The following is a 12,231-nucleotide window of genomic DNA, read 5'->3' on the forward strand; positions in this document are numbered from 1 at the left end:
CTTCTTTATATCTTATCTTTGTTTAGACTTTCTTTGCTGAGGCTTTCAACTTGTGTATTTGTTTCAACTGTGTTAGTAATTGTTGAAGCATTTTTATTGTGGCTGCTTTTAGAATCTTGTGAGATAATTCTAACATTTATGCCATATTGTTGGCATCTACTGATTGCTATTTTTCATTCAATTTGAAATCTTCTTGGTTCTTGGTATGATGAATGGTTCTTTCTTTTTTTTAAATTGAAGCTTGGATATTCTTGTGTTATGTGACATTGGATCTCATTTAAACCTGTTTTAGCCAGCTTTCACTGGCACCACTTTAGGAAGAGAAAGGTGAGTGAGGCTTTGTTATATTGCTAGGTAGAGTTAGAATTCCAGTTTGTTTGTTTGTTTGTTTTTCATTTTCCAAATAAAATAAGTGAAAGGATATGTTACATGTTTGCTGCATGAGTAAAATGTATAAACTAATTTTGTGTGTGTGTATGTGTGTTTTAGATTAACATTATGTCACTATCACAAGCTTTTTTTTTTAATTTTTTTTTTTTTTTACTGTTTATTTTTTATTTTTGAGACAGAGACAGAGCATGAACAGGGGAGGGGCAGAGAGAGAGGGAGACACAGAATCTGAAACAGGCTCCAGGCTCCGAGCTGTCAGAACAGAGCCCGATGTGGGGCTCAAACCCACAAACTGTGAGATCATGATGTGAGCTGAAGTCAGACGCTTAACCGACTGAGCCACCCAGGCGCCCCTCACAAGCTTTTAAAAGTAAAGGCTGCAGATAGAATATAGTACTCCCTTTTCCAAACTCTGTGAAGCAGGGAGAAGTGAAGTAGGGAATGTATACTTTCACCAGTGTAAGAATTTAAGAAGAGCAATGTGGATATGAGCATAAGGGTTTTCTAGCAAACTACTGAGATTTCACCCATAGCTTGAGCCTTTCTTCCAAGAAGCTAACTTGATGATGATGATGATAAGAAGACAGGACTATCTTTTTTAAATGTATATTTCCATTTTTCTTTGATAGAAATGACATCAGATGTACCATCACTGGGTCCAGCCATTGCCTCAGGAAACCCTGGGGCTGGGATTCAAGGTGGAGGAGCCATTGTCCACAGGGCTATTAAGCGGCGATCAGGGTGAGTTTGGATATCATGTGTTGTGAGTGTCTCTCCTGTAAGCCAGCCTGATTTAGTTAGTGGCTGAATCCTCTTGGCTATGCTTAACCCTTTCACTTCAACTGGTTACTTACTACACTGCTGTCAGATATCTTTCTTTAGTTCCTGGATTTTTTCCTTACACAGAATTAACATTTTTATCTAACTTTCTTTTGTGCAGGTTTTTTTTTTTTTATTAAGTTTTTTATTTTAATTATTATATAGTTAACATATAGTGTTATATTAATTTCAGGTGTACAATATAGTGATTCAACAATTCTGTACATCATTACTCAAGTGCTCATCATATGTGTACTCTCAATCCCCTTCACCTATTTCACATGTTCCTGCCACATTCCCTCTGATATGCTTTATTTTATTTTATTTTTTAATGTTTATTTATTTATTTTGAGAGAGAGAGAGCAGGGGAGGGGCAGAGAGAGAGGAAGAGAGAGGATCCCAAGCAGGCTCCACACTCAGTGGAATGTAGTGCAGGGCCTGATGCAGGGCTTGATATCACGAACTGTGAGATCATGACCTGAGCCGAAATCACGAGTCAGACTCTTGACTGACTGAGCCACCCTATGTCCCAATATGCTTTATTTTAAATGAGTACCCTGAGTTAAAGTGTTTTTTTTTTTTTTTTCAAAAAGAGCATTTCTTAATGATGCATACTTGAGAATATATGGTTCTAAAAGATATATAAAACATTCCATCCAAGAAAAATAGAATGCACATTTTCTTCAGGTACACATAGAAGTACACATAGAAGAATCCATTGGTTAATTCACTTAAGAAAAGGCATAACAAATATTACAAATTTAAGAAAACTGAAATCATACCAAGTGTATTTTCCAGCCACAATGGCAAAAAACCAAAGATCAACAGTAAAACAAATCTGGAAAATTTACAATGTAAATTTACGTTAAATATTTAATATGTAAAAACTAACATGCAACTGCATGAGCAGTGGGCAAAATAAGAAATCAAATGGCAAATGAAAATATGTCTCAAAAAAAAGAAAAAGAAGACACAATATTGCAAAACTTATGGGATGCAGCAAAAACAGATGTTAGAGTGAAATTTGTGCTGTCAATCTTTGTATTAAAAACTCAAGACAAGTTAACATTACACCACAAAGGACTAGAAAAAAAAGAAACATAGCTGAAATTTAGGAGATGAAAGAAATAACAAAGAAAAATTAGAAATAAAGACCATAATAAACAATAGCATAACATTGAAAGTAATGACCAGTTTTTCCAAAAAAGTAAACAAAATTGGAATTATTTTAACATTAACTAAGGGGAAAAGACTCAAAAACTACAATGAGTACTAAAATGGAAGAGAAAACAACACAACAGGTAACCACAGAAATACAATAGATAACATAGATTACTATAAACTATTATATACTATCAAATTTGATAATTTAGGAAAAAAACAAAAGCAGATAATTCCTAAAAACATACATGTTACCAAGATTGAATTATGAGTCTTTTTTTTTTATTAAAAAAAAATTTTTTTTTAAATGTTTATTTTTGAGACAATGCGAGAGACAGAGTGCAAGCAGTGGAGGGGCAGACAGAGGGAGACACAGAATCTGAAGCGGGCTCCAGGCTCTGAGCTGTCAGCCCAGAGCCCAGTACGGGGCTCAAACTCATGAACCGTGAGTTCATGACCTGAGCCGAAGTCAGACGCTTAACCAACTGAGCCACTCAGGCGCCCCTGAATTATGAGTCTTGAATGCAACAAGTAGGAAGTCTTCTTAGACCACTGACATGAATGAACGTTGAATTTAGGAATCAAAAATCTCCCAGCACATAAAACCTGAGGCACATGGTTTCATTGGCAAACCCCACCAAACATTAAAAAAAAAAAAATTAATGACAATCTTTATCAAAATCTTACAAATAATGGAATAAAGGGAACACATTCAGAATCATTCCACCAGGTCAGTACTACCCTGATACCAAAGCAAGACTAAAGCAATACAAGAACAAAGAAGTCTACTTTATCTGGTATAAGTATTGCTACTCTTTCTTTTGATATCCATGTGTGTGCTGCTTTTCCACTTCCTCACTTTCAGTCAGCAGGTATCGTTAGGTCTAAAATGAGTCTCTTGTAGGCAACATATAGAAGGGTCTTGTTTTGTTTTTTAAGTTTTTTTTAAATGTTTATTTATTTATTTATTTATTTCGAGAGAGATTGCAAGCAGGGAGATGTAGAGAGTGAGGGAGAGAGAATCCCAAGCAGGCTCCGTGCTGCTCCCACGTGGGACTGGATCCCATGAATTGGGAGATCATGATCTGAGCCAAAATCAAGAGTTGGTGTTCAACCGATTGAGCTACCCAGACACCCCCAAGGGTCTTGGTTTTTATCCATTCGATCATCCTATAATCTTTTGATTGGAACTTTTAGTCCATTTACATTCAAAGTAATTATTGGTAGATGTGTATTGCTACTTTATTGCTTGCTTTGTTGTTTCTGGAGATTTTCTTTGATCCTTTATCACTTTTGATCTCCCCTTTGCACTCAAAGAGTCACCCTTAATATTTCTTTTTTTTTTTTTTTTAATGTTTTTATTTATTTTTGAGAGAGAGAGAGCGAGAGTGAGGCACAGAATTCGAAGCAGGCTCCAGGCTCTGAGCTTTCAACACGAGCCCAACACGGGGCTCAGACTCATGGACTATGAGATCATAACCTGAGCCAAAGTTGGACGCATAACCGACTGAGCCACCCAGGCGCCCCATCCCCTTTAATATTTCTTGTAGGCCTGGTTTAGTAGTCACGAACTCCTTTAGTTTTTATTTGGGAAACTCTTGTCTCCCCTTCTCAATGATAGACTCTTGCTGGTTAGAGTATTCTTGGCTCCAGATTTTTCCCATTCAACACTGAATATATCATGCCACTCCCTTCTGGCTTGCCAAGTTTTTGTTGATTAATCTCCAGCTAGCTTTATGAGTTTTCCCTTGTACATTAAGGACTTCTTTTGTCTTGGTGCTTTTAGTATTTTTTATCAGTATAGTTTGCAAATTTAATTCCAGTACGTCTTGGTGTTGTCCTTTTATTGATTTTGATGGGAGTTCTTTGTGCTTCTTGGATCTGGAGGTCTGTTTCCTTCTCCAGATTAGGGAAGTTTTCTGCTTTCGTTTCTTGAAATAAATTTTATGCCCCCTTTTCTCTGTCTTTTTCTGAGACTCCTATAATACATATGTTACCATTGTTTGATCGAGTCCCTGAGTTCTAAGTCTATTCTTGTCTTGCATAATTCTGTCTTTTGTTCAGCTTTATTACTTTCTATTATTTTGTCTTCTAGATCAGTAATTCATTCCTCTGCTTTTTCCAGCTTCCTGTTCATTGCATCAAGTCTGTTTCCAATCTTTTTCATTGCATTCTTCATCTCTGATTGATTCTTTTTTAATTCTTTTATCTCTGTTGCAAGGGTCTCACTGATGCTTCTTTTCTCAAGCCCAGTGAGTATCCTTATGATTGTTGCTTTAAATGCCTCCTTTTCCTGAAAGTAGTGAAACCAGTAAAACCGGAAATGTCTGCAAAGCCCAAAGATTTCATAGTTGCTGAGAAAACTCAGTTTTCTTTAAACTTTGTGTCTGCATTTTCAAAATTAGAGAATGCTGAACTGCAGTGTATTTCTCCACTAAGGTATTGATATGTTGCTTGGTTTGGAATGCAGAGTCCATTCATTTCCAGAAGCGTGTATGTATTTATGTATTTCCAGAAGTATTTATTAATTGCCTAATTAGTATAAGATATTGTGCTGATTGCTAGTATGATACAAAGATAAATAAGATACGGTTCTTGTCTTTAAGTTGCTTATGTCCTGAAGGGAATAATCATTATACATACAAATAGAGTACAAAGTAGAATATGCCAAGTTTGCTAAGAAAGGAATGCTTACAGTACTGTGTATTTTTGTGTATGGTATGGAAATCCCATAATTAGTAAAGATTGGAAAAGCTTCAGAAAAGAGGTTGCTTTAGAAAAGCCTGAGAGAATTGGTAGTATTTTGTCCATTTTTTGGTGTTAAATTTCTCTTCTTTCTTTCCTTTTAAAAACTGTGGAACCAGTATTACAACTAGTCTTTAAATTTCACCCACTAATAGTAATGCAAGAGTGATCCCTGGGTTTAGGTGGTAACATGAGTAACATTTTAAGAGTTGCTACGTCTCCAAGAGTTTTACACATTTTTAACTCACTGAATAAGTAACTTACTCAAGGTTCTAAAGCCAGTAAATGGAAGATCTTTGATATGAACCTTGGGAGGTTAGGGGGGTTAGCTTCAGAGTACACTCTCTTAAACACAGTTTATGTTTTTGTATAATAGCAAACAATTGGAAATGATATAAATATCAAAATTAGGGGATTACGTATTATATTTGAAAATGGAGTATTGTATAGCTATTAGAAGTGACAAGTATGTATCAGTACACGGTGTGCCTAGATGGCTCTGTCAACTAAGTGTTTGACTCTTGATTTTAACTTAGGTTGTGATCTCAGGGTTGGTGAGGTTGAGCCCCTGCTTGGGATTCTTTCCCTCTCTGCCCCTCCCCGTGCACCTGTGTGTTCTTTCTCTCAAGATAAAAAATAAACTTTAGAAGTGACAGATATGTATCAGTACAGGAAAATGTTCACAATATATTGGAAGGTTACAATTTATGTAATATATCACTCTGTCAGGAAGAAATATGTATAACGTGTGCGTAGCAAAACTGAAGGGATACTCATCAGATTTCTAGATGATGAGATTATGGGGGGATTTTTTTTTTTTTTTAATTTCTAGATTTTCTGAAATGAATGTATGTTGTAATCAGGAAAAAAAAAATTTTAAGTTTATTTATTTATTTTGAGAGAACGTGTGTGAGAGAGCATGAGCAGGGGAGCGCCAGAGGGAGAGAGAATCCCAAGCAGTCTCCATGCCGCCAGTGAAAGAGCCTGACATGGGGCGAACCATGATATCATGACCTGAGCCAAAATCAAGAGTCAGATGCTTAACCAACTGAGCCACCCAGGCGCCCCATCAGGAAAATATATTAAAAGAAGTAATACACATTCTTTTAAAGAAAGATTGGAAGATGGAAAGAATAAAATAGCAATAATCCTATTGCCCCAAGTCATGTCCTATCATTTTTTTTAGTGTAATTCCTTCATTCTTTATATGTAGATCTTTTTAGTAGTTGTAATCATATAATTATATAGTTTTTTTTTTTTGTATTTTGTATTTTTTTTTAAGTTTTTATTTATTTACTTAGAGAATGATCCAGGGAAGGGCAGAGAGAAAGAATCCCAAGCAGGCTCTGTGCTGGCCACAGAAGACCCAATGTGGGGCTCAGTCTCATAGACTGTGAGATCATGACCTGAACTGAAGTCCAGAGTTAGACACTTAACCAGCTAAGCCACCCAGGCACCCCTGTTTTTGTTTCTGTTTTTTTTTTTTTTTAATTTTTTTTTTAACGTTTATTTATTTTTGAGAGAGAGAGAGACAGAGTATGAACGGGGGAGGGTCAGAGAGAGAGGGAGACACAGAATCTGAAACAGGCTCCAGGCTCTGAGCGGTCAGCACAGAGCCCGACGCGGGGCTCGAACTCACGGACTGTGAGATCATGACCTGAGCCAAAGTCGGCCGCTTAACCGACTGAGCCACCCAGGCGCCCCTTGTTTTGTTTTTTAAGTGGGCTCCATGCCCAGTGCAGAGCCCCAGTGCACAGGGCTTTACCTCACAACCTTGAGATCAAGACCTGAGATAAAGAGACTGAAGCTTAACCAACTGAGCCACCCAGGCGAGCCTAATTATATAGTTTTATATAGCCTGGTTTTTTCACCTAACCATATGTAACCTTTTTTTTTTCTTGTTGTTAAATATTTTACATAAATATAATTTTTCATAGTTATATAAGAGGATGTACTTGGTTTCCTATTTTGGAACATTTAAGTTGTTTTGAAGATGTAAATAAATGCTCTGTGAACATCTTTGTATATAAATTTTTTTTCTTGAGTTATTTCCTTAGGATAGATTCTTAGAAATGGAGTTATTGGGTTAATAGGTAGATTTTGAACACATGATTAGGGGGCTACAGGGAGGAAGAGGAATGAACCGACTGAGCCACCTAGGCACCCCAGTATATAACCCATCTAGAGACTCAGAATGTGAGGTTATGATACTAATAGAGATGCCAAGAGTGGTCACTGGGTTAAAGTGGTATCATTTTAGTTTAATAGAGTACAGAGATTAATAGGAGATTGTCCTATTTTGTTACCTATAATCTTCCTAATCCCTTGAAAGTCACTGCTGCTTTCACTAAATACATGTCTTATAGCATATTGGTTTTGCTTCTCACATGGCACTTTCCTATTCTCACTTGTTTTATATTTTTGTTGCATAGACAGTCCCTTGAGGTCAAGTCTCTTGTTTTCCTCTCATCTAGCATTGTCTTCAGTGTAGCATATATTATATGTTTATTAGATGTATGATGGAAAGAAGCATTATTTGATAACTTTCTGAGATACTAAATTACTCCCTTATGTATCATCACTGTTTTGGGATATGTTTCAGAAAGCTGGTAACCTAGCTTAGCCTATAGAAATGAAAAATGGGGGCACCTGGGTGGATCAGTCAGTTAAGCATCTGACTCTTGACTTTGGCTCAGGTCATGATCTCATGGCTTGTGAGTTCAAGCCCCACATCCGGCTCTGTGCTGACAGTGTAGAGCCTGCTTGGAATTCTCTCTTTCCTCTCTGTGCCCATCGCCGCCTCCCCAAAAATAAGTAAATGAACTTTTAAAAACTTTCACAGAAATGAAAAATGGACCTGAATTATTCATATTAATTTTTCATTTTGATTTTTGAGTGGATTCCTGTTCCTTGGTAGAGGTTGTACTCTGATGTAAAACTTTGGCAAAGGTGGATTGCCAACGTAGGAAAATGTAAGGTAGCAGTGGGTACTCTTGATTGCCCAGTTTAGCGCAAGGAAGTCATATAGCTTTGTTTCCCTTCTGTACACCTCCTCTTTTCCTTCTTCCATTTGGGTGAGTGTTCAGATAGCTTGTGGGTTGAGAATTTTTAATTTCATAATGCTCTGTATTGGCAGTAGGCTTATAATATTTACTCTTGGCTTTCTCCAGGTTGGATTTTGATGATGATGGAGAAGGGAACAGTAAATTTTTGAGGTAAGATTTTGAAAATTTTTCTCTAGATATCTGATAATAAAAATTAGTTCACACACACAAAAAAATTAGTTCGTGATATTTCTGACTTGTAATATTTTTGTCCTTAGGCCTAAGGAGAGTGCTTCATCCTAAAACTAAAGTTTCCTATTATGTTATAACTCATAATAATTTTTTAAAGCAGTTTGTTAATGGCTCTAAGGGAAGGAGCTCAGTGAAGAGAGGGCAGAGATTTCCTAAGGCCCACTGTTTCTGTTATCTATTACTGTGTGGTTTAAAAATAATAATGATTTATAGTTTCTCACAATGCTGTGGATTGGCTGGGTTGTTATGGTGTTTTCTTTGTGGTCTTTTATCCTTAAGGAGGTCGTCAGAGTTTTTTTACATGCCGTTGGCTACAATCTAAAGGACAAGTCCCAGTCTAAGTGCTTATTAGCAAGCCTTTGCTTTATGTTGACATTTGCTTGTGTCCCATTGGCCAAAGCAAATCTTATATCCAAGTCCTGAGTCAGGGTGGGAGGAAGCTAAGGTATAATTCCTTGGGGGGGTCATTAATGTACCTTTCATACCTTCTGATACCTGTTGACTTCTACAGACCAGGAATTGGTATTTGTATCCTTGAATGATGAATCTTCTGGAACACTGAAAATGGATTTTTTTTTCTTTTTTGAATTTTATTAAAAAAAATTTTTTTTTAACATTTATTTATTATTGAGAGACACAGAGCGTGAGCAGGGGAGGGGCAGAGAGAGGGGAGACACAGAATCCAAAGCAGGCTCCAGGCTCTGAGCTGTCAGCACAGAGCCTGACGTGGGGCTCGAACCCACAAACTGTGAGATCATGACTTGAGCCGAAGTCAACCCAACCAACTGAGCCACCCAGGCGTCCCTTGAATTTTATTTTTGAGAGAGAGTGTGAGCTGTGGAGGGGCAGAGGGAGAGAGAGAATCTTTTTTTTTTTTTTTTTAATTTTTTTTTTTCAACGTTTATTTATTTTTGGGACAGAGAAAGACAGAGCATGAACGGGGGAGGGGCAGAGAGAGAGGGAGACACAGAATCGGAAACAGGCTCCAGGCTCTGAGCCGATCAGAGCCTGATGCGGGGCTCGAACTCACAGACCGCGAGATCGTGACCTGGCTGAAGTCGGACGCTTAACCAACTGCGCCACCCAGGCGCCCAGAGAGAATCTTAAGCAGGCTCCATGCTCAGCCTGGAACCCACCACAGGACTCGATCCTGAGACCCTGGAATGATGGCCTGAACTGAAATCAAGAGTTGGACACTCAACTGACTGCCATCCAGGTGCCCCCTGGACTTTTCGATATATTGATGGAGGAGTTTTTTCAGAGAAGAGAAATACTTATTCTGGCTGAAGATCAATGATTTGGCTTTGTTTTTAAGTAAGGAAAGCAGTAAGAATCAAAGAAAGGAAAATAGCCTTGCCTGCAACCTGCCTTTTTTTCTTTCCAGAGTTGAAAATGTTACGTAGGTGGGTCTACTTTGCTGAGTGACAAATATTTAATAAATAAAGTAGCCGTATTTAAAAAATATATATGTAATATGAGTGTCCAGATTTCATTTATTTGTTTTATTAACTAAATCTTTAAAAAGTAATATATGTTGTTAGTTTTTAAGCAGTACAAAGTTATATATAGTGCAATTATATCTTCCTTTCACTTCAGACCCTTCCCCTTAGACAAGTACAGTTTCCAGTTTATTGAGTATCCTTCCAGAAATATTCAGTACATATGTAAGTGTCTTTCAGTGTGTTTGTGTGCATGTATATTCATAATCTCCTCAATTTTTGTTTTTGCATAGAGGATGCCCATATTATAAATTAAATTGCTTGCCATTGTTTAGTTTTATAATGCTTAAGTGCAGTCAGAGACATCTATTTTTTTTTTTTTTTCATTTTCATTGTTTTTTTTTTTTTTAAAGTAATTTTTAAAGTTAGGCTTGTATTTCTCACTACTTACTAGTTGCTGAATCCTACCAGATATTCTTGAAAACAACAACCATGACTTGGCTACCATAAAGAAATCATTTCAAAATATTGGAGAAAATAATTCTCCAAGAGAGCTCTTTAGAATTAATGAGTATTAATAAAAGTGAAGAGGGGAAGATATTTCAATTTTGGTGGAAGGATGGACTTTCTCAAATAGTTCTGGAAATTCTTCCATTGGGAATCCCTAATTATGATGATAGATGCTATTAGTGGAACTGTGTTGTGCATATGAATGGCATAGTGGTAACCACTAGTCTTACTTGTCAATTAGCTCTGGCCCTGAGTCATTGCCTCCATTTCCAAAAAATCTAGTAGGTACAAGAGATATGCAATCCAGAAAAGTTCATTTTTCCTTTCCCCAATCATAAAAAAAAAAACAAAAAACAAACAAACAAAAAAACTGTCACAGTTCATTTTACCAAGTGGGTCATAATGCCTGAGAGAGGCATCTCCAAATTTCTTTATCTTTTTTTTCTTTTTCTTTTTCTTTTTTTAAACAATTGGAATTTTCCACTCTGGTCAATGTATGAAAGCCTTACTTGCATTGTTTCTGTAAGTCAGCACTAAATCTCCTTGGTGGATGCTACTTTTGAAAGTTTTAATTTATTTCTTTCTATTGATTTGTTCAAATGCCATTTTGTTACATTCTCCAGACATCTATAACATAATTTTTAAGAATGTCAAGGCTTTGAAACTCTAGGTACAATATCAGAGTTACTAGTGTCTAGAATAGTGCTTCTCAAACTTTAATGCATGTACAGAGCCACCTGGGATTTCTTGTTAAGATGAAGATTCTAATTCAGTAGGTCTGGGGTAGGGCCCAAGGCTCTGCATTCTGATTCACTCTTAGGTGATGCTGCTGCTTCCAGCTACTGACCATACTTTAGGATCTAGAAGACTCAATCTTGAGATTCCAAGTTAGTATGTAAATTATAGGTCTTTTTTTTCAGTTTAGGTCACATGTTTTCCCCAGGAGTTTATAGCATCTGATTTAAAGTGTGCTTGTGTCCTAGGAACAGACCATGTGTACTTGAGCTAAAATTCCACTACATCTCATGTTTGCCCATTCTTCTTCTGCTTTCCTGTTCTTTTTATTTTTTTTTTAAATTTTTTCTTCTTTTTTTATTTTAGAGAGAGAACACGGGCAGGGGAGAGGGCCAAAGAGCGCGTGTGCGAGAGAGAGAGATGGAGGGAGAGAGAGAGAGAGAATGAGAATATTTTAAGCAGCTCCACACTCAGCGTGGAACCAGACTCAGGGCTCGATCCCATGACCCTGGAATCATGACCTGAGCCGAAATCAAGAGTCAGAAACTCAACCACCCAGGTGCCCCTCCTGTTATTTGCGAAAACTGAAAATTCTTAAGGTTGGACTAGTTGAGGATATACAGTCTATGAAGAAACAATATAAATTTGGCTCTATTTTTTTTTTTAAACATTTATTTATTTTTGAGAGACAGAGAGACACAGAGTATGAGCAGGGGAGGGGCAGAGAGAGAGGGAGACACAGAATTCGAAACAGGCTGCAGGCTCCAAGCTGTCAGCACAGAGCCCGATGCAGGGCTCGAACTCACAAACTGTGAGATCATGAACCTGAGCCAGAGTTAGTTGCTTAACTGACTGAGTCACCCAGGTGCCCCTTGGCTCTAATTTAATAACTGGTTTAACTGCACATTTCGTGAGACTTAACCTTTCTCCCAAAAGCTCAAAGTTGATAGATCTTTGCTATATCCTGTAGCAGTGAGAAGAGGAAAATTTAAATGATCCAGAGAATAGTGTTTCTATTTTTAATTTAATTTTAACTTATTTTTAGATGATTTTTATTTCTATTCTTGAGTAATCTCTATACTCATCATGGGGCTCAATCTCACAACCCCTAGATGAAGAATTGTATGCTGTACCGA

General features: G+C 37.1%; 1 protein-coding gene across 4 annotated transcripts in view; it reads left to right on the forward strand.

The window, feature by feature from the left end:
* Positions 1-12,231, forward strand: part of ARNT (aryl hydrocarbon receptor nuclear translocator) — a 76,308-nt gene that overhangs the window by 23,891 nt on the left and 40,186 nt on the right. For all 4 annotated transcript variants that reach the window (XM_047847819.1, XM_047847820.1, XM_047847821.1 and 1 more), the window contains exons 2-3: positions 1,020-1,131; positions 8,286-8,330. In XM_047847819.1, the coding sequence (XP_047703775.1) occupies positions 1,020-1,131; positions 8,286-8,330 (157 nt within the window). The remainder of the gene's footprint in view (positions 1-1,019; positions 1,132-8,285; positions 8,331-12,231) is intronic.

Source organism: Prionailurus viverrinus, unplaced genomic scaffold, assembly GCF_022837055.1.
Source record: "Prionailurus viverrinus isolate Anna unplaced genomic scaffold, UM_Priviv_1.0 scaffold_50, whole genome shotgun sequence".
NCBI lineage: Eukaryota > Metazoa > Chordata > Mammalia > Carnivora > Felidae > Prionailurus > Prionailurus viverrinus.